The sequence below is a fragment of the Sturnira hondurensis genome, unplaced genomic scaffold (assembly GCF_014824575.4).
Source record: "Sturnira hondurensis isolate 20B ecotype Veracruz unplaced genomic scaffold, ASM1482457v3 Scaffold0000780, whole genome shotgun sequence".
Classification (NCBI taxonomy): Eukaryota; Metazoa; Chordata; class Mammalia; order Chiroptera; family Phyllostomidae; genus Sturnira; species Sturnira hondurensis.
This window is the reverse complement of record NW_028073411.1, coordinates 18,862,875-18,890,143: the sequence shown is the minus strand read 5'-3', so window position 1 is coordinate 18,890,143 and position 27,269 is coordinate 18,862,875. Positions and strand designations below refer to the sequence as shown.

At 65.7% G+C, this 27,269-nt stretch overlaps 1 protein-coding gene across 2 annotated transcripts; it reads left to right on the top strand.

Moving 5' to 3' along the window:
- The first annotated feature begins 2,163 nt into the window (after positions 1 to 2,163).
- On the top strand, positions 2,164 to 14,801 carry FGFRL1 (fibroblast growth factor receptor like 1). Of its 2 annotated transcripts, none has more exons than XM_037047296.1 (7): positions 2,164 to 2,429; positions 2,942 to 3,042; positions 11,270 to 11,542; positions 12,606 to 12,686; positions 12,773 to 13,054; positions 13,127 to 13,480; positions 13,574 to 14,801. In XM_037047296.1, exons 2-7 carry the CDS (start codon positions 2,958 to 2,960, stop codon positions 14,020 to 14,022), a joined length of 1,524 nt encoding a protein of 507 aa, XP_036903191.1. In that variant the 5' UTR covers positions 2,164 to 2,429; positions 2,942 to 2,957; the 3' UTR covers positions 14,023 to 14,801. The 2 variants fall into 2 exon arrangements, with proteins under 2 accessions (XP_036903191.1, XP_036903200.1); XM_037047305.1 differs by lacking the exon at positions 2,164 to 2,429 and adding an exon at positions 2,652 to 2,741.
- The last annotated feature ends 12,468 nt before the right edge of the window (positions 14,802 to 27,269 follow it).

Below are 27,269 nucleotides of genomic sequence, written 5' to 3'. Positions count from 1 at the left end.
TGTCAGGAAGGGGCCGTGGGAGCCCGCTGGATGAAGGGCTTTGGAAGCGGCCTGGGCCGGGATGGGCGGGCTTGGCGCTGAGGTGGGGAGTGAGGCAGAGAGGGTGCAGGCGGGCGGAGCTGGGCTGGGCAGCAGCAGGGGAGGCGAGCCGCCACGCCCAGTGCCTCCGCCAGGGGGCAGCGTGTCCCCGCTCAGGGAGTTGGTTGAGCCTTGGGCACCTTCAGATGGGGCGGGGCGCAGAACTCAGGACAATCGGCTTTCACTCACACACCCCGCAGGAGCCACGCCTCCCCACCTGTCTGTACTGCCAACCCACCTGAGCCCAATCACCTGCTGTGATCCCTCCCCACTGTCCTTCTTGTCCTCCACCCTCTGCCCACTTCCTGTTCTAACCTCCTACTGCAGAGCCACCTTCCCACACTCCTGCCCTCAGCAGCCTGCACACCTGTGGGGCTCTTCACGGTCGGGCAGTGTCTCCTCACAAACCCGTCCTGGAAGTCCAAAGTCCAGGGCAGCCTGGGACCTCTCCACCCACATGCCATTTTGTCCCCCAGCGCCAGCCTCAGGTCCTCAGGTGGGCCCTGATGGTGGCTCGTAGTGGCCTCTCACCTGCCTGCAGAGCCTGACTCCAAACTCAGGACAGCTACTCAGATCTGCCTTCTTGGCCTCCACTGGCCCACACATGCTCATATGGGCCCAGAGAAAGGATGTGGGGACCTGCCTTCTCACTGGCTGGGGAAGGGTGGGCAGGCTGGGCCTCATTCAGATGGGCCCCAGATCCTGATGGCTGGTACCCCTCACCAAACTGTCCTCTGCTCTGGGGACACTGGCCTGCAAGGCCTCCCCAGTTCCAGTCTTCCCTGAAAGGCTTCCTGGAAGAGGGGCCTCCTGAGAGGGGAGAAGATGTTCCAGGCAGTGTTCCCAGTGAAACACCGTGGGCAGACCCAGGGGAGCCAGGGAGGGCACTGCACTGGGGGGAGGGGGAGCTGTAATTTGGGCAGAGTTGGGTTAGAGATGGGCAGGACCCAGGCATCCAGGGCCTCAAAAGTCACAGTGTTTGTGTGTTGTGGGCGCTGGTGAACCACAGAAGGGTCAGGGTTGTGTTCAAAAATGGTTTTCAATTCAAATGAAGTGACAGTGGAGGGAAGCCGGGGGGGAACCTGGACGAGGAGGAGGTCGCGTGGGAAAGGACGAGAGAACAGTGTGAGTGTCTGAGAGACCGAGGAGCGGAAGTGGGGGGAGGCATGGGAGCCAGCACGTGCAGGCAAAGAGCAGGTGGGGCAGAGTAGAGAAAGGGCCTCAGGAGAGCTGGACTCCACAGCAGCCCTGTCGGTCCTGGACATGCCCCGCACTGGCTGGGAGCTCTCGGGTAAATTACCTGCCTTCCCCGTGCCGGCATTAGTTCATCTGCACCAGGTGACAGACACCTGCCTCGCGGAGAGGATTAAAGGCGGCGCTGTGTGTGCTGTTCTCTACCACCGTCGTTATTCAGGTCCCGTGTTATCAGTAGCAGGTGAGAGGCTAGAAGCCTGCGGGTGAGCGGTGGGAACACACCTGCCCTCCGTCAAGGGCACCAGGTAAGCCTGGGCTCCTCATCCGGCGCTTTGGTCTGGAGCTGGGTTTTGGATCACGCCTGATTCCAACGGCTCCACAAAACACAAACCCGAGGCCCAGAAGCGCCCGAGGCCATCCAGTTTTCCTCTCCTGGGCAGCCGGATGCAGCTGGCCAGAGGTCAGCTCTGGGGGTGCCGGGGAAGAGGGTGCCCTGGTTTTGGGGCCTCTGAGGCGGCTGCAAAGAGGTGGGGTGGGCTCCGAAGCACCTGGCATTTCGCGGAGCTTGGTGAGGGCGGGGCCGGGGCCAGGACCCGGGGCTGGGACCTGGAGGAGGCGGGCCCGGGTGGAGGCTGGGCCGGATGAGGGCGGGGCTGCGCCCCGGGGTGCAGCCCCGCCCGCGGGCCTCCGCACCGCAAGAGTTAAGCCCTCGGGCCCCGCGGGCGGGGCGAGCGCGCGCTCGGATTGGCGGAAAGTTCGGGCGCAGGGCGGGGCGAGAGGGAAGTGGGCGGGCCGCGGCTCTCCGATTGGCGAAAAGTTGTGCCGGGGCGGGGCGCGCGGCGAGCTCGGCGCTCGCTCTGAGAGAGTTGACAAAGCCCCGCAGGGAAGGACGCCTCGCGGCGCGCCGCCCCGGGTCCCTCACCCCGCCGCCCCGGGACCCCGGCGCCGGTCTCCGGCCCCTAGACGCGACCTCGCTCCCCACCCTGCCCCGGACTCCGGCCCCGGCCCGAGCCGCCCGCGCCCAGGTAGCGCCGCGCCGTCCCGAGGCCGGGCCCGGGGGCGCGGGGCGGCGGGGTGCGGCGCCCGGGGCGGCGATGACCGCCCAGCGCGCCCCGCGGGCCCGGCCCTGAGCCCCACCGCCCGCAAGCCCCGCCGAGGTGAGCCCCTCCGCGCTTGCTTGCGGCCCCAGGGGACAACTGGGAAACTGAGTGGGAGGGTCGCGGTCCGGGGTCCAGGGCGCAGGCCGGGAGGGTCACGGTCCCTGATCCGCGGGGCCGCCGCTGGGCCCTGGCACGCGCCGTCGCTGCTCCCGCCCGCTCCGGGGTCCTGCGCGCCCCGCCCCCCCGGCACCCCACGTGGCCCCCCCAGCGCAAATTTGTCCGCTAATGGCGCAGGCGATTATCTGCGGGGCCGCCGGTGTTGTGTGTCCCGCGGGCAGGCCCGAGTTACAAGCGCCAGGAATCCAGACGGTGCTTAGAGAGGGGGCGGCGGGGAGGCGGTAATTAGTGTAAACCCTTTGTCTGCTTTGATACCCACGGTCTCCCCGCCGCCGCTTCCTCCGCCCGGAGCACCAGCCCGCACCCCACCCCCGTGGTCCGGCGCCCTAGGCCGGAGGGTGGCGCCCTGCACCCCGCGCGCCAGTGACCGCCCCCCACCCCCAAACTCCCAGGTCCGGACAGGCCGAGATGACGCCGAGCCCCGCTTTGCTGCTGCTGCTGCTGCTGCCGCCACTGTTGCTGGGGGCCCTCCCGCCTGCCGCGGCCGCCCGAGGTGAGTCCTGGCGCCCGGCCCAGCGCCCCGGCCTCGGCCAGCACCGCCCCTTTCCCTCCGGCCCTCAACTCTGCCCCAGTGCCCGCCTGGCGCGTGCCTGCGCCCCGCCCCTGCCGGCTCATGCTAGTGGCCCCTCACCTGCAGGCCCCAGCTCACCCTGGAGGCACCCTTAACTCACCTTTGGGGTTCCCCCAGTTTGTCCATAGGATACCCCTAACTTACCCCTAGCTCACACAAGGGCCCCCATTACCTATGGACCCCCCTCACCCATTGGGAGTCTCAGCTCACCCAGAGGGCCCCCTCTGACCCCCTGGGCACCCCTACCTCACCTGCAGGGACTTCTTTAAGGGCACCCCCAGCTCACCTAGGGGGGCCCACAGTTGCTGGCTGGGTGGGCTCTGGCCCCTGCTCCCCACAGGACGCACATCCATATACACACGAGAACCCGCAGTTGAGGGCTGCTGGTCACCTTGGATTCTTGGGGGGTGGGCTGTTTGGCCACAGTGGACCCAGTTAAGTCCCATGGTGGCCAGGGTGCAGTGTGGGGATAGTGGGGACATTCTTGGGGTCTGGGACTTGTGATCCAGCCCTGTGCCTGCCCACCCTCAGGTACCCAGTCCCCAGCCCCCAGGGGTGTTGTACTGTGTGGCGTTGTACTGTACTGAAATAGGTGGGGCCTATTTCAAGACAGACCCCAAGGACAGCCTACGTGAGGTTGGACATGGTGCTCTTGGCCTGCACCATGCCGGAGCCCAGTGCACACACACACCTGATGTCCAAGTGGGCAAGCCTGGGCTGCCCCTGAGGGGCCCCTGCCCTGCCCCCAGCCCCAGCCAGCGGGGCATCCGCAGCTGATGGGTAGTGGGTGATGTGTACCCGCAGACTCTTGCCCGCCATGGTCTGTGCTGGCTTCCCTTCAGCTAGGCGGGACCTGTGGCCAGGCCGGCCCTTTGGGTGTGCTGACCACTCAGGATCGTCCTTGCCCTGTCCGCTAGTCCTATGAGGCTTTGAACCCCTCCCCTGCCGCCCAGTGGGCGCACCGAGCCCTATGCGGCCTTATATGGCCACGTTCGGGTGTTGGGTGGCGGGCGGCGGCCCAGGTGGGCCTCATGCCACGGTACCCCCCCCTCCCCGCCGCCCTCCCCGCCGGGCACTGGCTGGCTGGCTGGCTTGGGGGTGGGGGCTGCCCAGCCATGGCTGGTCTGGGCAGCTTCCTGGGCACTGTGGGCGCTTGGGTTATGCTCAGCAAGGCCCCAGGCAGCCGGTGGCCCAGACTCTGACTCTTCCTTCATCTGCTCGGACGCCCCCATCCCCACACCTGCCTGTCCCCTGGCCACTACACTGGGGAGGCTCTGGAGGCTGCTGTCCTGGCCTGGTCATTGGTGGGAGCCCAAGATGGAATGGGAGGTGACAGTGGGCAGCAGGGCCTGCGCTGGCGCTGAGGGGCTCTGGAGGGCCACACCCTACCCTGTGCCCCTCAGCCTCCGCCGTGGAGCTGCGCCTGGTATCCAGCTCCGCTGGCTCTGCGCAGCGGGGAGCTGGGGGCCGCTGTCCAAAGGCTGGGCCTCTGTGGTTTCGGGGGGGTGGGTGGAGGCACTCTTCCTGAGTTGCACTGGCTTCTCTGGGCCTGGACTTGAGGCTCCCCACTTCCCGGGTGAGCGGGTCAGGGGGGACCTCCTCTGGGTCGGCAAACTGGCACAGAGCGCACGTGGGGAGTTTTGAAAGTCACTCTCCCTGTGGTGTCACCACTTCCGGAGCCCGCACATCTCTGGAGCCGGATCATGTTTTCAAAGTTCCCCTTTTCCCAAAGTTTCACAATCACGGTAGGTTTGTCTTGAACTGTTTTTTCCAAAGTTGAGAAGAGATGGAATTTGGCTTTCTCCGTTTCCATTTTATTTCTCACAGTGGGAGCCTGAGAGGTTCAGACGAAACACTTTTCTCAACTAACTCTGGAAGAAGTGGTTTTGGGGGTTTTCTGGGAAGTGCTGCGCTGGAACTTTTCCAAGGGTGGGGGCGCTGTGGAGTGGTCCTGAGCAGCCAGCCCTCCAGGGTGCGCGGGGTGAACTCAACAAAGATGCCAGGAAGCTGGGTGCTGGCCATGTGGGGTGCCCCCGCCCAGGGGAGGGCAGGCTTGGGGCCTCTAGGTCTGCCGTGTGTGTGACTCAGTGGGAACACGTGTAGCCATCAGGATGCGTGTGAGCATCAGAGGGCCATGGCCTCAGGCTGGGCTACAGGGACCTCCACCCTGCCCCCCAGGTCCCGCTGGGCAGCAGCAGGCCAGAGGGCGGTGGACTGAGGTGGACGAGCGGGAGCCAGGCCCAAGCACTGCCAGGTGGGGTGCGGGCCAGCCGCCTCGTGTACTCAAGCCCCACTCCTGGAAGGGAGAATAAATCACTGTCCCCTCGGGGGCGGGGGGGGAGGGAGCCGTGAACAAAGTCTCCTTTGGCTGGGCCTGGAAACACAGGCCCTTCTCCATTGTGCAGGATCAATGGGCCTCCAGCTCCTGCCAGGCGCCTCGGCCGACCATGGAAATGTTGGTTTTCCCCTCGCAGCGGCCCCAGCCTGTGGCTTGCCCAGGCCCTGTTGACTGTCCTGGGAAGGCGGGCTGTGACGCTGTGCACTTGCCGCTGGCTACCCACCCACTGCGGGGTGTCCTCCTTGGCCTCATGTGGTCTGTGCTGTGCCTCACCTGGTGTGTCCTGGTGACAGCCTCAGCGGGCAGATCTGAACATGGAAGGGAGGGGTACCTAAGCTGCTGTCCCCAACCCCATAGGCACCCTCTCCAGGCTGTGATCCCCCGTGCCCATCATCTGCTCTTCCCAGTGGTGGCCATGGGATGTCTCTGACCAAGCCCTGAGGTGTCCAGCCAGGCTGCTCTCTGGGCCCTGTCCTCAGCCTATGGGGTGGGGGGTGCTGCCACCCAGGGCCCACAGCCTAGGCAGGCTCGGGGGAGGGGAAGAGGCATGGGCATCACAGGGCCAGGCCAGGACAGGCCTAGAAGGAGAGGAAAAGCTTCCAGATGGGCGCCTCTGGGTGGAGGGGCCGAGCACCTAGGTCAGGGCAAACATCTAGGGTACGTGGGTGCCTTGGTCTACTTGGACTGGGGACTAAGTCGGGGACAGGCCAGGGCTGGGCTGGGAGGTTGGTTGGCTGAGGAGTTCAGGGGCGTTGTGGGGGCTGTCACGGAGAGCTTTTCTCCTGTCCACAGCCCCGTCCCCAGTATGGAGTCTGCACTGGGTATGCCTGTGCTGGGTGGCTGGAGACAGGGCCTGGAGTCCAGCAGGTCTGGGCCCTGCATGTCCTCACACTCCCAACCCTCCCCCCACCCTCACCCCTGGGAGAACCAGCATGGGTGGGGCTTCTAGGAACTGTCCCCTGAGCGAGGTGGCAGGGAGGGCACTGGAGCAGCAGGGCTGCTGGGACCCAGGCCTCCCATCCAGGCAGGAAACAATTGCTTTTCTTCTGGCCTGGCAAGTTCAGCCCGGGAGGGACTTCATGGCTGAGGAGAGAATACGCAGCCAGGGCAGGAGGAGGGCGCTGTGCCCACCCAGGCCTTAGACCTGGGCTATGACCCGCTCTGGCGCCTGCAGCTCCTTGCCCAGGGCCAGGGCTTGTGCAGCCTCTGTGCTCCTCCTGCTGAACCTGCCTGCTCCTGGCAGGGCCTGTGGGCTCACAGCGTGAGCACCCACACACCTGGAGGGCTGGGCGGCCCAGCCTCAGACCTGCCCCCGAGGAATGTGATGTGGCCCTGGGCCTCCGTGCAGGTGGGGCAGGCATCGGTGGGTGTGAGGGGCTCTCTGGCCTGGAGGAGCCCTGGCCGCTGGGTGGGTCGGACTGTCCAGCGCGAGAGTCCTTACAGCACGCAGAGCATCGGTTTTGCCGACCTCTGGCCCCGGGGTTCCAGGCTCAGGAAGCATCCTCGTCATGTTTCCTAGGTGACATGAGCACTCAGGTAGTCAGGGTCCTGCACTGGGATTTGAGGGAGGCCCCAATGGAAAGGGCCTGTTGGGTGCTTGACAGCTGGGGGTGGGGCCCCTCCGAGGAGCCTGTGATGGGCCCCGAGTTCCAGGTGAGTGGTGTTTGCGAGCAGCAGGGTAGGGGAGCCAGCTTGAAGTCTGGTAGGCCTGGCAAGGTCTGGACATGAGGTAGGGGCTTCCAGGCGTCCAACTGAGGCCCCTACGTGGGTGCTGTGGCAGTGGATCTAGGCGCTTCCCTGGTCACTGTCAGCTGCCAGCAGTTTCCATGGCTTCCCCAGGGCAGGGGCGCCATCAGGGTGATACCCCCAGTGTCCCCGGAACAGCAAGGAGGAGGGTCTCTGTGGGCAGGGCCCCTGAGAACCTCAGGGAAGGCAGCGGACTGATCTGCTTGCCCAGAGCCCTGCTGGGCAGTAGAGGGGCTGGCTGCTGCAACCAGCTTGCCTGAGCAGTGGGTCAGGCTGTCCCCTGGCTGTGCCCAGAGCCAACTTGTTTCTGAGGCAACCACCCATTCTGCAGGTCCTGCCAGTTCCACCACAGCCCCTGTGGGCGCGCTGGGGCTGCCCTGGGCCTTGCAAGGGCTGGGAGCCCATGCGAGGGCGAGTGTGTGTGCATATGAGCGTGCTACACCAGCTTGGCGCCTGACAATGTCAGGCCTCCCAGCCAGCCCTGTGCTGGATGCTCTCACAGCGGGGCAGGGACACGGGTCCCCCTGCCCTCCTAGAGTGGGCCCACGTGGTGCGGGCGTCCTGGCCACAGCTGCCTCTCCTCCCTGCTCTCTGATCAGTCCCCTGTGCTGTCCCCAGGCCTCTTGGCTCCTCCGGGAGAAGTGGGTCTAGCAGGTTAGGGGCTCCTAGATGGTGCCTTCAGGCCACAGTCAATCCCTGCGTGACTGGCCCAGATGCACACCCACCCGGGCTGGAGAATTCCTTCCACACCAGAAACTTCTGGGGCTTTGCAGGGCTTGCTGGGGACAGGCAGCCCTGATGAGCTGGCTGTCCCTAGGCACCCTCACTCCCACTTGTATCTGCCCCACCAGCCTGGGTGTCACCAGCTGGGAAGCAGGTGTGGGGCGAGGCCTGAGACAGCAGTGCACCTGCCACCCCTGCAGGGCCTGGAGCAGGGCAGGGCCTGGCCCAGCCATCCTGAAGGAGCTCAGGGTCAGCAGGTCAGAGCCCGCAGACAGCCTCGGGTGTGGGGAGAAGCCAGGCTGATACTCCAGGACTAGGCCTCTGACAGACAGACAGACAGACAGACAGACAAAGGGGGGCGGGTATTGGGAAGGTCACCAGGCTGGGGCAGGCTGAGGCCCTGGGTTCAGTGCTGAGCCAGGGCACTTGGAAACAGCACGGGGCCTTGTCCCCGCCCCTCCCCGTGTGTCACCTCTCCATGCAGCCCTGCGCCCAGCTCCCCTTGCCGTCCCTGGGCCCATGGGGTGGCAGAAGGTTCTTGTCTTACCAAACCTGGCCTGGTGGGCGATAGCAGTGGGCCTGGGCCTTAGGCCCTCTGAGGTGGGTCGTATCCCTCTGTGGGAGGTCTGCACCACTGCTGGGCGGTGTGCGCACGGGGGTACTGTCTGAGGACAGAGTTGGGCAGTCTGTGTCTCGGAGGGAGCAGCCTCTGCGTTTGGGGGACAGCTGACGTGACAGGGTGTGGGTGACACCTGAGCTCAGGGGAGGACGGTTGGGGGTGGGGCCTCCAGGTCACTGCACACCAGTCCCGGGGCACCCCTACCCCCCATTCCTGATCTTGTCCCCACAGCCAGGGGAGGAGGAAAGGAAAGGAAAGGGGGACAGACTTCCTCTCTGCCCCCACCTGCGTGTTCAGCCCTTGGTGGTGGGTCACTGTCCTGACCCAGCCTTAGACATATGCAGGGTTGGGGGCTTCCTGGAAGAGGTGCTCACAGAGAGGGGGTTCCGGGGGGGGGTCCCTGGAGGAGACCAAGGCCCTGCCTTGGAGCTGCTATTGGGCTTCCCTCCTGGGCCTTCCCCTGCACACCCCGGCCTCCTCCTCGCCTTAGTTTTCCTGTGCTGAGGGGTCTGGATACCCTGCCCAGGTGGCCAGTGGGGCTGTGTCCCCAGGCCAAGTACAGAGCCGCAGCCATCGTGTCAAGAGCTGTGTTCCCAGGTAGCTGCAGGAGGGGCTTTCCTCCCTGGAGCCTGCTGGAGTCCCTGCCGGGGCGGGTGTGGGCAGCCCAGGGGCCTGGCCTGGCCCTGGGTCGGTGTGGGGCGGGGCAGTCTGGCTGCAGGGGTGGGGAAGGGACTGTTTGCTTTAGGATAAGGCTGGCTCCAGTTCGCCTGTCCCCCAGCACTGCTCACAGGGCCGCCCTGGGGCCACACTTCCGGCCGTCTGGCCGTTCTTGGCTCTGCTCTGCAGGATGCTGAATGGAGGGGCATCACAACCTCTCTGAACAGCTCGGTTGCTGCCGCCTGAGAGACACCCCCACTCCTCCAGCCCAGGCAGGTCAGGCCTCCCTCTGCTGCTGAGCAGGCTCCTTGGGGAGAGGGAGGTGTCGGGCCCTCGCTCCATCGTGCCCTCCCAGGGGGTGTTGGGACGGGCAAGCCCCAACGGGGAGGTCAGGCACTGTCCTCCCTCCCTGCACCTGCTGAGCAGTTGCACCTATCTTCGTGAGCCCAGGTGGCAGTGTGGAGGCCCAGGGTGCTGGGAAGGCCTGGGGGCCTCTTTGTCCTGCAGCCAGAGGCCTGGTGAATGGTGGAATTTCAGACAGTGACAGGTGGCGGGCTGGGTCTGCCTGGGAATGAGGCTGGGACCTTGTCCGTGGGTCCTGCAGCCCCTCCCACTCCAGCTGGGGGGGGGCCTGGGGGGCCATGCAGACCATTGAGGAGTTAGAGAGAGGTGGCCTCAGACCCTTGCCACCTCTGCAGTTCTTGTCCCTTACCAGGGACAGGGGTGCAGTGGCAGCTGGTGAGGAGGGGCTGGTGGGCAGTGTAGGGGCCCGGGGCCCTGGTGCACTATCTAGAAGCCACGTGGTGGGTGGGAGTGGCCCAAATCCAGGCAGAATGGGGAGTGGACTTGCATCTTGGCAGGGTGGGCTTGGCGGAGTGGGGTGTGCCAGGCAGGATGAGGGAGTGGGTGGGGTTGGGAGGAGCCCCTCCCCACTGGGAACCAGAGACCCTGAACCCTGGGCCGTCAGCTCCCTGCCTTAAGTGGGAGTGGCGCCCAGCCCCCCTTGGTGCCCCTAGAGAGGAGTGAGGGGCTCAGTGCCCTGGGAGGGTCCTGGAGGGGTCGGTGAGGCGTGGGAAGCTGCCTCATGAGTGTCTATTGGCCTCACAGAGGCACGTGTGGCCCTGGTTGCAAAGGCCTCGGTGTAACCAGCTGGTAATTGCATGTTGAAGGAATACCAGCTGGTTATTAAAAACACATGTGGCCCTCAGGCCCCATTCAGCAGTATCTGGGAGCCGCCACCACCTCCAGGAGTGTCTGTGAGGCCAGGACCTGGACACTGGCCCTCTGGGCCTAAAGTGGCCGCAGCATGGGATGGCAGGCAGGGTCCTGGAGCTGGGCTGGCCAAGCTCCTGGGCAGGGCAACTGTGTTGTTGGCCAGGAGATGACCCCTGTGCTTTTGGACACCTGTGTATCCTTCCCAGTGGGCCAGTTACTGAGTGTCCTCCAGGCCTGGTTGCCCCACTGTCCCTGCACTTGACTCTTGAGGCCCTGAGACCAGATGTGGGCTTTTTGCCACAGTGAGGGGTGCCACGGTCCTCTCCTTTGGTGGCACTGGGCACAGACTGCTAACCTGACAGGGATTCTGCACCCAGGGCCGGTGCACCCTCCACTCACTCTGTCACCCCCGGCCGTGGGCTAAGCTGCGTGTTAGCCGTGGTTGGCAGCAGGGAGGCCCTCGTCCGGGCAGACTGAGTCCACACACACAGGCCTGGGCCGTCAGCCACAGGGGTGCTACATGGGAGCTACATGACTTGTGCACATGTGGACACATACACACTCTGGCATGTCTGTGGGGGCTGATGAGAGCCACCCTGTTCTCCTGGGACATGTGTCCCAGCGAGCTGCTCCGGCCGAGCTTGATTCTGTGCAGTGGTATGTAGCGGGTGCTTGGTGGCTGTGGCCCAGCCCTTGGTGGGCAAATGCAGACAGTGGTCTGGGGGGAGGGCCCTGTGCTTCCAGCGTTACCGGGGTGGAGTCCTGACTGGGGGTCCTCAGAGATAGCCCCGCCCCAGCTCCCAGCACCTACCGCACCACCGCCACCTGACAAGGCTGTGACCTGCCCACAGGCCCCCCGAGGATGGCAGACAAGGTGGTCCCTCGGCAGGTGGCCCGGCTGGGCCGCACCATTCGGCTGCAGTGCCCTGTGGAGGGGGACCCACCGCCACTGACCATGTGGACTAAGGATGGCCGCACGATCCATGGTGGCTGGAGCCGGTTCCGTGTGCTGCCTCAGGGGTTGCGGGTGAAGGAGGTGGAGCGGGAGGACTCGGGGGCCTACGTGTGCAAGGCCACCAACGGCTTTGGCAGCCTCAGCGTCAACTACACCCTCATTGTGACTGGTAAGTGCCACCAGTACGGCACGTGCTGGGGCCAGCCCTCCCCATGGCCCCCACCCTACCCCCTTAGCCTGAGCCAGGCCCATGGCTACCAGGATGTTCTGCTACCTTTTCCGAGCCCAGGATGGGGCCTGACCTCTGTCCTCAGCCCCTCTGGGACCCTTCCTCCCAAGGGCCTGCTGTCCTGGAGCCTGGGGCCACTGGGGCAGCAGGAGCGAGTGTGGGGCCTAGTGGTCGACCCACTGAAGGGTGTGCTGGGGAGGCTGGCAGCCCTGCTATTGGCGGTGACTTTGAGGCTCAGGTTTCAGAGTTCAGAGGGGCCGCCGGGAAGCCAAGGACCTTCTGTTCCCTTCTGCCTCTGGGGCCTGGGCTTGGGGCCTGGGCGGCGTACCCAGTGACACACCCTGCTCTCATGCGTACTAGACACTGCCCCGCCATGTGCTCCTTGTGTGGATCCCTTGGGGAGGGGTCTCTTGGGTGGGGCCTCCCTGGGGGGGGGTCCCTCAGGGCACAGTGGCCCTGGCCCATCCACTAGGGTGTGGCCTGAGCTGGGCTCCCCCTGCCAGGGCGGGCGCCTGAGACAGTCTGGCCCCTGGGCTCACAGAGGCGCGGCTGTCCTGGGGAGGGGGCATTCCTCCACAAGCCCCACCCCCACGGGGGCTGTGGAATGGGAGCACTCTGTGTGCCCCCCCACTGTCCTCTCAGAGTGGGGGACGATGGGGTGGTATGTGGCCCATGTCACTTCACCCGGCCCCCGGCCCCTTGATGTGGGCTAGGATTACTGCAGCTGCCGCCTCGCCTGCCCCTCCCCCCAGCCTGTAGACCCCCCGGAGCCGGGGGGGGGTCCACTCTCAGTCCTGCCGCCCCCCCGAGCCTGTTGGGGTCACCTGAACCCTGGGAGTGGGCTGGGCAGGCTGTGCCCAGCTGTCTCCAGGCCTCTGAGATGGGGGGGTGTGCCCATGGCCTTTCGAGGGCTTTCACAGCTTGGCCAGACGCCCAGGCCTAGGGATCAGCCTGGGTCTGGGGGTGCTGTGGGGACCCCTCTTATGCAGCCTCCCCTCTGCAGAAGACACCAGCCCAGCCAGGGAGAGCCCAGGGCATGAGGGCTCCTCTGGAGGCCAGGAGGACCCAGCCAGCAAGCAGTGGGGTGAGTGTGGGCCACACCCCAGTCCTCGGGGGCAGGCGGGCCCCCTCTGTTGGAGCCCCACTGACCTCTCTGCCGCCCACCCGCAGCACGGCCCCGCTTCACACAACCCTCCAAGATGAGGCGCCGGGTGATTGCACGGCCTGTGGGCAGCTCCGTACGTCTCAAGTGCGTGGCCAGCGGGCACCCGCGCCCCGACATCCTGTGGATGAAGGATGACCAGGCCCTGACGCGCCCTGAGGCCAGCGAGCACAGGAAAAAGTGGACGCTGAGCCTGAAGAACCTGCGCCCCGAGGACAGTGGCAAGTACACCTGCCGGGTGTCCAACCGCGCCGGCGCCATCAACGCGACCTACAAGGTGGACGTGATCCGTGAGTGCCAGCCGGGGGGGGGGGGGGCCAGGGCGGGGCTGGGGACATTCCCACATGCCGTCTCCCCTGCAGAGAGGACACGCTCCAAGCCGGTCCTCACGGGCACACACCCCGTGAACACCACGGTGGACTTCGGGGGCACGACATCCTTCCAGTGCAAAGTGCGCAGTGACGTGAAGCCTGTGATCCAGTGGCTGAAGCGTGTGGAGTACGGCTCTGAGGGCCGCTACAACTCAACCATTGATGTGGGCGGCCAGAAGTTCGTGGTGCTGCCCACAGGGGACGTGTGGTCGCGGCCTGACGGCTCCTACCTCAACAAGCTGCTCATCACCCGTGCCCGTCAGGACGACGCGGGCATGTACATCTGTCTGGGTGCCAACACCATGGGCTACAGCTTCCGCAGCGCCTTCCTCACCGTGCTGCCAGGTGCACCACGCTGCCCGCCCCCAGCCCCCGCCCCTTGGGCCTCGTGCAGACGCTCTTGACCCTCCCTGCCTTCTTCCTGGTTCTTGCCTGCAGATCCAAAGCCCCCAGGGCCACCCATACACCCCTCATCTTCAACCACGAGCCTGCCATGGCCTGTGGTCATCGGCACCCCAGCCGGCGCTGTCTTCATCCTGGGCACTGTGCTCCTGTGGCTGTGCCAAGCCAAGAAGAAGCCGTGTGCACCTGCTCCAGTGCCCCCTGTGCCTGCACACCGCCCGCCAGTGACCACTCGAGACCGTAGTGGGGACAAGGACCTGCCTGTGTCCCCCGGCCTTGGCACCACCGCTGGCATGGGGCTGTGTGATGAGCTTGGGGCCCCGGCGGGCCCCCAGCACCTGCTGGGCCCAGGCTCAGCTGCTGGCCCCAAGCTTTACCCCAAACTCTACACAGATGTGCACACGCACACACACACGCACTCACACACGCACTCACACGTGGAGGGCAAAGTCCACCAGCACCAGCACATCCACTACCAGTGCTAGGTGCTGTTGCTGTTGGGGCTTTGGGTGCCACAGGGTGGGCACCAGAGGCCAGGCCGGCAGACAGGGAGCGGAGGGCCACTGCGGGGGTGCGCACCGGGGAAGGGTGCAGCCAGCAGCCTGGGCACCCTGTGTGAGGCACAGCATGCATGGCAGACCTCCACACACACAGGCGTGCTCTGGGCGTAGCCACACTCACACTCGGGCCTGCATCAGCAGCCCTGGATGAGGGAAGCCCTTGGCCTGTGAGGAGGGTTTCACGGGGGCACGGTCACTGCCCCTGCCTGGCAGGAGATCTGAGAGACGCCCTGGCTTTGCAAACCAAAAACTCCCACCCCTGCCCTACGCCTGCCTGCCTGTCTCTGCCCAGACCTCGGCAGGTGGGTGGCTATTTTTGCCACCACCTGTCCTGGGTTTCCAGGAGTCCCTGCACCCTGGGCCGGGGCGTCAGGCATAGCCATCTCAGGCCCTGTCCTAGGAGGGACTCTGGTCACACCCACCTCCCACTACCGAAGAGAAGGGGGCCTTAATATTTATATTTATGAAATTAAGATAATATTAATGATGAAAGAGCGGGGCCACAGAGACCTGGCCTTCCCGGGGCTCAGGACCCACCTGGCCTCATAGCCAGGCTGGACGTCCACTCGGGGCCAGGCACCCATCACCCCACTGTCCAAGGTGGCCCAGACCTCTGTAATTTTATATAGAGTTTGAGCTGAAGCTTCGTATATTTAATTTATTTTGTTAAATAAGAAAACGTGCGTCTTCTTCCTCTAAACTAGTGTTGCTGCCTATGTGTGCTGCTGCCTGTCTTGTGTACCTGTGCCAATGTGTGTGCACGAGTACGTCTGTGGCCTGGGCTCCGGACCAGGAACAGAGTTCCACTGCAGGGCCTGAGGGTCAGCCCGGGGCCCGGGGTCCCCAGGGCTCTGTGTCTGCCCCCACACAGGAGCACTGCCCTGTGCAAGTGCACACACCAGCCTCCCTGGCTGGCTGGAACCCTGGCACCTGGCCCACGAACACCCCTCCATGGTGTTGCCCCAGGGCCCTCACACATTCCCATCCTGCGCAGCTGGGTGGCCTTGGAGGGCTGAGGCTGCCCTCCAAGAGGTGGGGCTGGCCCCCCCCAGGCACCCACCACCTGCAGGGTACCATCCCAAGGGCCTGGCCACCACCCCTGGGTAAGGCAACAATGATCTCGCTCTCCACTTGGGGGCACGAGGCTCCAACTTGCTTGGCCAGCACTTGAGATTGCCTGTGTGGTTTAGCAGTGGCATCCGCATGAGGCACCCGACGTCCCCAGGGCCTCGGAGTCTGGTGGGCATGGCCCAGCCTGGGCTGGTGCTGGGTCTCAGCTTCTCCAAACAAGGACGGGCTTTGCAGGCTGGGACACCCACCATCCCTCCCAGGCACTGCTGGGCCCCCCCCAAGGCCAAGGCCTCAGGCCCTGTCCCTCAGCCTCACACTGGAACAGCCCCTCCTTCTTTGTCTCTGAGGGCTGGGCCCCCAGTCCCCCTCCCCTCACCGGGGCCTCCAAGCAGTTCCTTTTCAACATCTCCCCATCCTCCAAGAGACCCCACTGGCGTGGGTGGGGCTGCAGGGGAGGGGGCTGCCTGTGTCGGGTGCAGAGAGACCTGGGTACGGGCTGCAGTGACTCGGGTGCCCTGGGGGCTGGGGCTGCTCACAGCTGGCGGCCCCCACAAGCTCCCCAGACAGCAGATTAGGAGGGGAGGGTCTGGTTGGGTTTCAGTCTAAGATGGGGGTGGGAGGGATCTTGGGCAGCAAGAAGATTTCTGTCCACTGGTGGGGAGACCTTGGGCAGTGGGCCATTGGGACACCTTTAGGTCAGGGAGCAAGGAAGGGCAGGCGTGGTGGAGGCACAGCCTCCAGAACCTGAAGGAGACAGGCCCCTGACTCGTGCTTTGCTTGGCCCCTGGGGGCCAGCAGGGGCGGGGCCATCAGCCCCAAGGTAAGACAGGTCCACCTGGTCCTGAGGCTGCTCTGCCACCTGATGAGCAAGTGCCCCCCCATGACTACACCCTGGGGCTCAGAGGCCCCATCCCCCCACAGCCTCCTCAGCCACTGCCTGGAGGGGGTCAGCACCTCCTCACTCCCTGCAGCCGTGACCTCCCCTCACACCTCTCCTGTCCTGGGCTGTCTGTCCCTCGATGCCACCATGACCCTAGGTGACTTCAGGGCCCACTTGGATGCCCCTTGGCCTTGGCGCCCCCCAGCCCGCCACATTGCACGGAGTCACCTCCCTGTACCCCCATATGGTGGCCATGAGGGGAGCAGCCCACCAGACAGCAGTGGGTCCTTTCTGTGGGGGGAAGCTGGCAGAGGAGAAATGGTGTCCCCCAGGGGTGCAAAGTCTGCTCCCAACAGGTGATTGCTGACTGGTTCACTGGCTGACCCTGCCCCGGGGCTGCCAATCGCTGCCATCAGAGACTACCAGGCTGAGCACAGAGGGACTGACCAGGTTCAGGGGTACAGGTGGGGGTCTGGGGTGGCTGGCAGGACTGTGGGGAGCTGGGGGGCAAGGGAGAGGCACTGTGGCTGGGCCACACACCCCCACCTATTGGGCTCTGTGGAGCCGGGTCCTAGGTTTCCCTGCCCTTCCACCGCTGCCCTAGATTCACACAGGCCAGTCCCTGGGGTGCCCTTGGCCGCAGGCAGAAAGGCCTGGGGGCAGCCACCAATCCTATGGGCTCACCACTGGGGACACAGATGCCACCATCCCCAGGTCTGCAGGGTGTTCTGGGGGTGGGCACGGTTGGGGCCTGCCTGGGGGCCCCAGTATGGAGGTTGGTGAGGGGGTCAACTGTGTCCTCTGGGTGACTCTCAGACCCAACCAGGCCAGGCCATTTCAGGAGACTTGGGTGTCCTTGGTGGGTACAGGGGACTGGGGGGGGGGGGGTGCCAGGAGGGCATGGCCCCAGGTGCCGAGCCAGCCAGCCGCCCTCCCTCTGCCCTGCCCTGCACATGAGAAGCCGGTCCCCTTGAAGTCGGGCAAACTTGGAAGGGCGGCTGGTCTCTGACACCCGAGGGTGTGACTGCCCCCTGCTGCTGCCCAGCTTTCCTGGCTTCAAAGGGGTGTCGGCTGGCTGGCCAGCAGCTGTCCTGGAGGGGCCCCGAGGCTGATGCCAGGGACGGGGCAGTGTGGCCAGGGGCCAAGGATGAGGGGTGTGGGGCACAACCCTACCCCCTTGGGCCTTGTGTTGAGGGGGCTGGCAGGAGATCAGAGGCTTGTCCTGGGGCCAGGCCAGGGACCTGGGACAGGGGTGTAGAATGTGGGGAAGGAACATGGGGACTTTGGGGGACACAGACTTGGCCTGGGCCCAGGGCACAAGATCAAGGTTCCTGGGGTCTGCTGTGTGGGGCCCACCAGGGTTGGGACCTGCTGTGTGAGCCAGATGGAAGACGGCCCCAGATGACTTGCCCAGACCTAGGGCACAGGACCGGTGGGCCCGTGGGGCAGGGGCTACCTTGAGGTGGGGCACAGAGGCCGGACCCCTTGTGTGGCCCCCAGGCTGGGGCATGGTGAGGCAGCCGCTGCTGTGTGCCTGGTGGAGACAAGTCCAACACGAAGCATCTCTGGTGGCGGGCGTCCAGGGTCCCCCATGAGCTGTCTCCAGTGGGCATGGGCCACTGCGGCTGCTCATCGCACTGAGGGGCTGGGTCTGAGGCGGGGCAGAGAGGGCCTGGCCCCTGGGGGGGCTCACTTGGGGCCCTGTGCCTCACCATATGGTGAGGCCGAGCAACCAGGCCTGACTGGGCTCAGGGCCTCCTCAGGACAGGCTGGGTGGGCACTGGGATGGGGTGGGGGAATCTGGGGGCCAAGGGCTCTCCTAAGAGACTGGGGGGCTCGACCACAGGGGGGCCTGGGCCCTGGGTCACCAGGGAACACAGTGCCCTGGGCTTGGGGTTCACTTTAAGGGCTCAGGGAGCTCTCTGAGGAGATGATTTGCTTCGTGAGCTGGGCGCTGCACTCGGACTCCTGTGACCCCGCAGCACAGGCCCCCAGTAGGCAGGATCTGGGGAGGTTGGTCCATGGCATTCCAGGCCCTGCTGCCCCACCGTGCACGCGCCCATCTGAAGCTAGCGTGTCCATGGCTCAGCGGTGCTTGGTCCTGAAGTCAGGCTTCCAGTCTGGGCAGTGCCCTGTCTACCAGCCCCTTCCCTAGCTGTGTGGCCAGGCCCTCAGGAACCTGCCTCAAGCCCAGCCAGGCTGCCGCCCAGCCTGGGACTGACCCCATCGGCAGCTCTGTCCTCCAGCACTGACCACCCAGCCCTGCCTGAGCCCTGGTCAGTCCTCCCCGTGGGTCCAGGCCCCAGCTCGGGCCTGCACGCTTCTGTGACCAGAGGTGGCAGCTCGTGGAGGTCCCAGACCTGGCAGGGCGGGAGGTCGAGCTACCTGCCCCTCAGGGTCTCCCCTGTGGACGCCCACAGGTGGGCGGCCCTGCAGGCTTGTTCTGGCCTCACAGACCTGGTCAGCCGGGGTCTTGCCCGAGGGCTCGGGATCCCAACCCTGTGTGCGCCTCGCTGGGCAGCGTTCTGGCACAGACCGGTCACCACTGGTGTGCATTGTGAAGGCAGCTGGAACCGGGCGCCGGGCGTCTCCGGCAGTCTGGGGAGGGGCTCTGCCAGCTCAGATTCCGTGTCTGCTGGGGGCTGCGTGACACCCTGGGTCAGGGGACTCGCGGCACATGTCTGCTTCCTGGGGTATAAGCTGCTTTCTTTCGGGTGCCCTGACTTCGGTGTTTGTCTGGGTGAGAAGGCGACAAGTCCGTGTCAGGCCCAGAGGCCAGTGCAGGGGCCCGAGGGTTCCTGGGCTGCAGCCTTGCAGCAGGGGTCGTAGGTCACAGGCTGAGCCCACAGGCCACCCTCACTGCCCTGGGCCCCGTCGCCTGTTGCAGGCCTCTCTTCTGGGCCCAAGGGGCACGAGGCCACCCCAGAGACTACAGGGAGCCACACGTGTGGTTCCCACCTGAGGGCGGTTCCCAGGGGCCCCACCTGCCACCCTGCAACCACACACAGGTGGGCGGGGGACCCAGGGGAGGGGACCTCAGACTGGAGCCAATGTCCACCCTCATGGTGCCTGAGCTGAGACATATGCCCCATCCCAGGGCAGAGGCAGGGGGACCAATGAAGGGCGTGCAATAGCCCCAGGTGAGGGCAGTGGGGGGTCCTGAGGCTTCCCCACCAGGTGACTGTGACTCCCACCCCCATCCCTGCTATAGCCACGGGCACCTGGCCCTGGGCCGGCAGGTGGAGACAGCTGCCAACAGTTGGTTGCAGGGGCAGGCACCAGCCTTACCCTGTGCCGTGGGTGGGGGTGGGGTCTGGCTGGGCCCTGGGTCCTGGACAGATCCTCGTGCAGCACAGCCCTGGAGAATGGGGGAAGAGGCAGGGGTGTCCCGGCCCTGGGGCTCCTGCTGAGGACTCCAGGAGGCTCCATCTGCCCCTGGGGGCTCCCACGGGGAGGGGCAAGGGCCATGGGGGCCAAATGGCGGGGGTGCAGCCAGCCAGGTATTTGCTAGAACGCAGCATCCGCTCTATCGGGAGGCAGCACAGGTGGGCTTTGGTGATGAGAGGGGCTAGACTCACGGTGAGGGGTGGATGCGGAGGGTCCTTCCCAGACCCCCGACCTTCCTTCAAACCATCAGTCTCCTCGGACGGTGCTGTCCCCTGTGCTTGGGGCAGCCTCCCTGCAAGATGGGACGCCAGTGCCAGCCGACCAAAAGACTGCCTGTGTGGCCAGCGTCTGCCATGCAGAAAGTGCAGCAGCCACAGCCAAGGACGCCCCCTGATGTGTGGGCGGGCAGGTGGCAGTCCTGGGCCACCAGCTCAGCCCTCCAGCCCTGGGTGGCAGGGAATGGGAAGCTGGCCCCCCGGCCTCACCCGGCTCTCTGTGGCCTGCGCAGCACCTCCCACCCTCAGGGCTCCCATCCGAGTCCCGGCTCAGGGGCCCTGCCGCCACCCAGCGACTCTGACCCTCGACCTCCTCACCAGTGACCTGGAAGACAGGCCCGTGGTGACAGTGTGGATAGGAGTTGAGCCCAGGCTGGCCCCAGAGGGCACGGATGGCTGGCGGGGGCCGCCTAACACCCCATCCTGGACCTAGACCCGGGGAGGGTGACCAGGACTCCACAGAGGCAAATTCCTTCTTTCTTCACAGCTCTGCCCTCTTTTCCCCACGTTTTCCCCCGAAGCAGCCCTCCACGGCTCGTTCCTGGAGCCCCTCCAAGACAACCGCACAGGCCACAAAGCCCCTTTTGAGGGTGTCGGCGGAGCTGGACTAACAGTGGGGGGTGGGGGTGGGCGGATGAGGCCCCCTGGCGCCTTCACGGGAAGGGGGGTGCACCAGGGCTGCACTGGGACCCCCGCCCGGGGTTCTGCCAGCCTGAGCCCACGCTGTTTCTGGCTGGGAGGATGGTGCCCCCACTCCGTCTGCCTGGAGCCCAGTGTCTCCTGGCTCCTCTGGTCGAACAGCCCACGTCACCAGGGCCTGCTCTGAGCAGGGCTGCCGGGTCAGAGGGGCGGGTTGGGGGGCGGGCTTGGAGCACTACCCTGTGCCTGTCAGCCTGTCCGGGTGTGGGATGGCACTGCACAATGAGGGGGGTGTCAGTCCTCTGCCCGACGTCAGCCACCCGTGGGCTCAGGAGGGCTAGCCTCTGATGGCCACACTTGCACACAGGGGCGCCCTCCAGTGTGTGGTGGAAGGCACTGCTGGATGCAGAGTGTTGGGGTTGCAGTGCCAGGCAGTGGGGGGCTGTGACCTGGCTCCACCTTACCCTCTCGGGGACCTGGAGCCTGTCCCTGTTTGGCTCCCTGCGAAAGCGACCCTGAGCCTGAGATACCCTAGCTGCTTGGTGACTGGGGTGGGGCCTGGATGGACAGACAGCAGGGGGTCTTTGCTTGTAGTCCAGAAGGGTGGTTGGACCAGGACCTGGTAGGAGGGGGCTGGGGGCTGGCTCGGGCTGGAAACAGGAGGTGTCTGCACAGGGGAAGGTGCCCGGCAGGCCCTGCCTCTGGGTACGAGGGGACCACTGGGGAGGACGGCAGCACAGCTCGGCCAGTGCCACAGCTCAGCCAGCACAGGCTCCTGGGTGCCCTGGTGGTGGCGGGTGCCCAGGACTGCTGCGCACAAGGCCCTTGCAGGTTGGCCAGAGGAGTCTGGCTTGGCTGCGAACACAAATGTGGCCCACGGGGCGGGCAGGGGCAGTGCTGGGCGGGGAGTGGGCCCTGAGCGGGGCACAATCCACCCTTTGTTCCTGAGGCTGCTGGGAGCCTTCGGGCCAAGAGGAAATGGGGGGGGAGCGCCAGCCAGCGGGCCTCACCCGCCCGCAGACCTTGCCGCCAGGGCCTGGTGGACGCCAGGCCCAGCCCAGCAGAGGAGCCGAAGGGGCAGGCGCCTGGGACAGGCAGGCTGCCTCCCTGCAAGTCCTGGCCTCACCCCTTCGGGCATCAGAGAGGGATGGGTGTCAGGTCCCAGCAAATAGACCTGGACGCCACGGCCACCCCCCAGGGCACAACCATCCTCTGCCCCCACCAGCCTGGCCCAGGCCCCTCCTGCAAGGCTGTTTGGCCACTGGGGAGGGCAGGTCCAGGGTGGGCCTGCTCTGGTCAGAGGAGGCCCCTGCCTACTGCCTCCTGCCCACAGTCCCCTCCTCCCTCCTTCCCGGCCCCAGACCGCAGGCAGGCGGTAGGGACTGGCCATGCCCCTCCCTGCTCCTCCTGGCTCCCCAGAGCCCTGCAGACATCCTTAGGGAAGCCAAGCTTGTCCCTCACCCGTGGAAGGGGACTCTGGGCCCGAAGGGCCCCAAGTTGGGGGTGCTCCTTGCCGTCCAGAGCTACATGGGGCCACGGATAGGAGTATGTGCCCATGAGCACATGTGCCCACCTTTGTGCATACACACACGTGTGCAGGTATATGTACATACATGTGGGGGCATGGGTCCCCCACTGTCCCCTCACACCTCCCATCATGTGTGGCTGAGGACCCCAGGGGCCTCCTTCACCGGTCTGCCCTGTGGGTTCCCTGGGCTCTCTGGGCTAGCACACCCCAGGGACACTTCCCTCTCAGCCTGTGCCTCCTGGGGCCCCTTCATCACATCTCTACCCTTGCCTCTCGTAGGAGGGCCAGCCCTGCCCTGGGCCGGCTCTGACCCACGAAGGTGGCCTGCTCGGGGCACGTTGGCTCTCAGGTCACCACAGGAACACAGGGGCAGGGCCACCCTCTAACCCCAGGTCTGCCTGCTGGGTCCTGTGGGTAGGGCTGGGACCTGAAGCCCACCCTGAAGTGGGAAGGCCCTGGGGTGGGGCTCTGTCTCAGGGCTGAGGCGACAGCGCCTCCCCAAGGCCCTGGGCTGTGGGGCTGACCTTTGCGGACCAGACCGTGCTCAGACAACACAGCCCCCAGGCCCAAGAGCAGCCCCCCTCTGGTTTGGGAGTACCTCTGGCTCACCTGGCCTTGCCCTTTCTACCCCAAGTGCTGGGTCTGCTGGACTCCCCACCAGCCTCTGCTGGCTGCAGGGAGCTAGCCTGGATTGGGGGGGCAGTCCCAGGTGCCCTGCCCGCCCCAGCGCAGCCTCAGACCACAGCAAAGCTCTGGATACTCTCTCCTAAGCAGACCCCAGGGCTGGGCCCCCCATTCCACCTCTGGCCCCTGTGCTCCTACCAGCAACCGAGAGGATGCCAGGGGCTCTGTACAAACAGCTGCAGGAGCTGGGGCAGCGGGATGGTTTCCTGTGACCCCATCTGCCCACCCTCCCTCCGCCCCTGAGCCTGACCTGCCTGGCAGTGTCTGAGCCTGGGGTGCAGGCCAGCTGGGCCCTCCTGCCTAACGCCTCCCCTGCCAGTGCCCCTCCTGACGTCTGGCCGGGGCACGTGCCCCATTTCAGGGGAGCCGCCACCCACCACGCAGGGCGGCACCCCTTCATGCGCCAGACAGAGAACGTCGCCCAGGAGGTTTGTGGGTTTGTGACAGAACCGCGGGTTGGTGGGCAGCAGCACCCTCTCTTCACGAGGGGGCCAGGCTTCTCGGGGGAAGAAGGGTTGCTACCACCAGGCTCGCTACCACCAGGCTCGCTACCACCAAATCAGCCTAGTGTGCCTCTGGGCCCAGAGTGGCGTTTCTGGGCCTGGCAGAGTCCTAGCCTCAGCTGGGGTGCCTGATGGGGTGCCGCCCTCACTGCAAGGGCAGATTGCTCCTGTCCTTGGGGGCGGGAGGGTGGCAGGGCTGGAAGAGGCCCAGGGAAGTGCTCACTGTGGCTAGGACTTGCCCCTGCCTGCTGGTTCCTCTTGGCACCCAGCACCCGAGGGACCAGCTCGAGATGCTCAGGTGAGCCCAGCCCACAGGGGTTTGTCCTCCAGGGGCCTCTGTTTGCATCAGGGGCCTGGGCTCAGCACCCAGGTGGTGAGAGCAGACACCACAGTGGGGTGTCGGGGACGGCCGGCTGGAACCCCACCCTCTCCTTCGGCACCCAGGTTCCTTAAGCGAGTGCTGGTGAGGGTGGCCCCACAGGGACCAGGAAGTCCCGGGACCCTCTCTGAGTCTGCCCGGTCAGCCTGGGGTCCTTTCCCGGTGGGGCGATCGCAGCCTGGCCTGTGGCTCCCGGGGAAGGGGCATGACAACCGCCAGTCTGAGCTCAGACACCCAGAGCCTCACGGTCCACGGTCCACGGTGCCTTGGGGACATGGCCTTGAGGGCCCTCTTGGGGGACAAGGTGTCCATCCAGCTCCTGGGCTCCCCAAGGGGCCCAGACAGCAGACTGGCCTGGCTGGTCAGCTGGGGGCTTGAGCAACAGGCCTGATCTGGCTGAGGGCCGGGTCCAGGTGCCACTTGGGTTGGAGTCAAGGCTGTGGGAAGGTGGGGAGCCTCCCCCAGCCCCAGTGCCTCAGCGGGGTCCCAGCAGCACCCAGCCTCGCCCTCCCGCACCCAGGTCTGCAGCCAGCCCTGATCCCAGCTGGCCTGGCCTGTTTGGGGGGTGGGGGAATACAGGCCTGTGCAGGGGGAGGGCCGGCACTGTGGCCGGGACCACGCTGGCGCAGCATGGAGCAGGCCTGGCGTGGCTGCCGAGCCAGGCGCCGGCCTCATGGTGGAGGGGGCGTCAGGGCGTCTGGGAGGCGAGCGAGACACTGCTGGGCTCACGTTACAGTTTCCACTGGAAACAGCCCCATTCTGAACGTTGGCTCAGCTTTTAAAAATCGCAAATAGACCCAGTTTCCTGAGGAGCGCTTGCTAAGTCCAGTGGTTGCTGCTGCCGAACATGGGCTTTCGCCCAGCTGGGGCGGGAGGCCGGGCGGAGGGGAGTGGGGAAACTGAGGCTGCTGTGGCCTGGGGTACGAGAAAGTTGTCACAGTGGGGTCCTGTGTCCTGGCTGGCCACGTACCCAACCAGTAGCAGGCAGGCATCCCAGGCCCCACTGCCATGGGCCACAGTGGCTGCGCACCCAACCCTGCGACTGGGTGGCCTTGCCATCAGAGCCCTCCCTCCAGTGGCTGCTCCAAGCCCCACGTGTATGCCGCACACTCGTCACAGCCAGACATCCCCGTCCAGACGAGGCTTCACTGGCAGGAAGGGGGGACCCAGGGGCAGACCCAGGCCGCCTGGCCCTTGGGGGCTGCCGTTGCATGTGGACGAGCTGGGTGTGCATGCACACGAAGATATGCACAGTGTACATTCGGGCGTAGTGCACACAGGTGTCCACGCATGTGTGAGCATGCACATGGTGTGAGTTTGGGCATGTTGCCTGCCTCCCTCACATTCAGGGTCAGGTCTCTGGGAAGGATTTGAGGTCCAGGACTTGCTCTGCCTGTGGGTCAGGGGTGGGCTCCGGCGTCCCTGGGACCTGTCCCCAGGACGGGACAGAAGTCTGCCACCCTGACCCCAGTGGGCCTGCGTCAGGTGCCCCACTGGCCTGTTTTCTTTGGAAGACAGGGGCATTCCTGGGCTGCATGGCAGACACATCAGATGACAACAGTGCCCACTGGGTAAGCGGGACCCCCGCCCGCCCCGGCTGTGTTCCCAGGCCCACAGAAGGCTCTTTCTGATGCCAAAGACATCTGGAAATGCTTCCAAGAAGCGGATTCGGGCTCTTCACACTTGGAAGTCAACCGCCCCGTTTAGGATGCGGCAGCTGGAGGTTCCAAGCCCATGCCCGGGCCTCCACCCCGCCAGCGTCCACGAGGGGTGCCCCTGGCTCAGGGGGCAACTCTGGGACCTTGGTTCCCAGGGGAGGCTTCTCACAGGAGGAGCTGGTTCCAGAAGGCCTGGCGCCAGCCCATCCTGTTTCTCAGCCGGCCAAGCCATCCTTCAGCCCTGGGGTGGGGAGGGGCTCTTCCTTTTGCACCTGGTCTTGTCCAATGTCCCGGTGCAGGGTGATCCTGTGGGTAGTTCTAGACGCCATGGTGACCCCAATCACCTCCCCTCCTGAGGGTGGGGGACCACCAGAGGACCTCATGGTGACCCTTCTGTGGCTCTCGATGGGAGCAGGGCCCGCGTGGGTGACGCTCCACGAGCCTCAGAGCACAGGACACACCTGAGACCGCACCGCCTGCCGCAGGCTGGCACCGGCCAGACCCTCGGAGAACACAGACCAGGGCTCCTGTGCGCCCAGCTCGGTGCTGCTGTCCACTCCTCGCCCTGTTACTCACCAGGAGCCTTAGCCCACGAAGGTCCTGAGACAGATCACTCTTCCGTCAGATTCAGGTTTGAGATTTAAAAGCACAGGACCGGAAGCAGCAAGTGAGATGAAGTGGGGGGACAGCGTGCAGGGAGGTCTCAAAGGGGACAGATGGTGGCTCTGCCTGCCCAGGGAAGATGCAAGGCCAGGGGTGCCTACAGGCCCCATGGACTCGGGTGGGTTCTCACCCACCAGACTTGCCATCACCCCCAGCACCCCAAGTGAGGACCAGCATAAGCACTCAGGTCGGGGGGCGGGTCTATAGGGTCCCGAAGGTGCTGGGCTTGGCCGGGGCTGTCATGCAGGCACGTGGCATGTGGCTGTTGTGTCCTGAGGGGCCAGGACTGGCCTCCGAGTCTCATGCCACATCTGGACACCACGGGCAATGGGCAGGCTGTCCTGGGAGGGCAGGCCGCACAGGAGGCAGGGGCTGGCGTGGCTTTGGGCCTCAGTTTCTCTGGCTGCGGCTAGCGGGCTGCATGTGCTGCCCCCATGCCCCGCCAACTCAGCCTTGGTCTGGGTTTGGTGTTGCCGTGACTGCTGCCACGGGCCCCACAGAGTCAGCCGCCTGTGAGAGCTCCACTCGCCCCATGATGGAGGAAGTGGAGGAGGCCACGCCACAGGGCTTCGCACTGTGGGGGTTTATGGGGTCTCCCGAGGCCTGGGGGCACACTCTGGGCAACCTGGCTGTCGACGTCCACTGAGCCTACGGATGCAGAACCCCACTGCTGGTGGAGACTTGGAGGCACGGCCCCTCCCATGCGGCGAGGCGCCGGTGCGCAGGGACCGGGAACTGCCCACTAAGAATCTGAGGAATTTCCTCGGCCTGAAAGGGCCCTCATTCAGAGACCCCTCCCTGTCCCTGTGGGCGGGGGCGGGGGCCGTGAGAGGGCCTTTGTGCTTGTTGAACTGCGGTGGGGATGTGCCCGCCTGGCCGCTGTTGTGCTCCGCCAAAGGGGTCGCGGAACAAGGGGCTGGGCCTGGTGGCCACTCCTGGGAAGGCCAGCGCCAGGCGTCCTGTGGGGTCAGCAGGGGCAGCTGCAGCGCCCAGACCTGCTCCCCGTGGCTGCTCCCAGCAGCACCCACCTCACCCCTGGAACTCTTCATCCTGGGACCCCTGGCACCCTGATCCTCTCTCCCTGCCCTGCTGGCTCCCTCAGGTGGAGGAGCCCCGGCACCCAGCACCTGACCTGTGCCCCACTCTCCTGGGTCAGGGTGGGCCTCCCCGGTGTCCTTCCTGAGCCCTGCCCACTGTGGAGCGGAGACGGGGTGTGGCGAGGGGCTCACTGAGGAGGGCAGGGTGCTGAGCACACCTCTGCTCACTCCCCACTCGGCCCATGGGAGCCGCGGGACGTTCTCGTAACCGAGCTGGCAGCCACAGAGCCTGCTCATGGTCCCATTCTTATTAAAACTCAGGTGACCCGACCCATTCAGCAGGGCCTGCGACGTGAGACCAGGTCAGAGCTGCCACAGGGGATGGCACTAGCCTGGGTGGGGGTCCTGGATGGGGGTGAGCTGGATGAGGGGTGCCAGAGACCAGGGGATGGGGGCTGGCGGGAAGGG

Coding starts and splice junctions, on each gene's coding strand:
- FGFRL1 (XM_037047296.1), top strand. CDS start 2,958: ATGACGCCGAGCCCCGCTTTGCTGCTGCTGCTGCTGCTGCCGCCACTG. Junction 3,043..11,269: donor GCCTGCCGCGGCCGCCCGAG/GTGAGTCCTGGC, acceptor ACCTGCCCACAG/GCCCCCCGAGGATGGCAGAC. Junction 11,543..12,605: donor CTACACCCTCATTGTGACTG/GTAAGTGCCACC, acceptor TCCCCTCTGCAG/AAGACACCAGCCCAGCCAGG.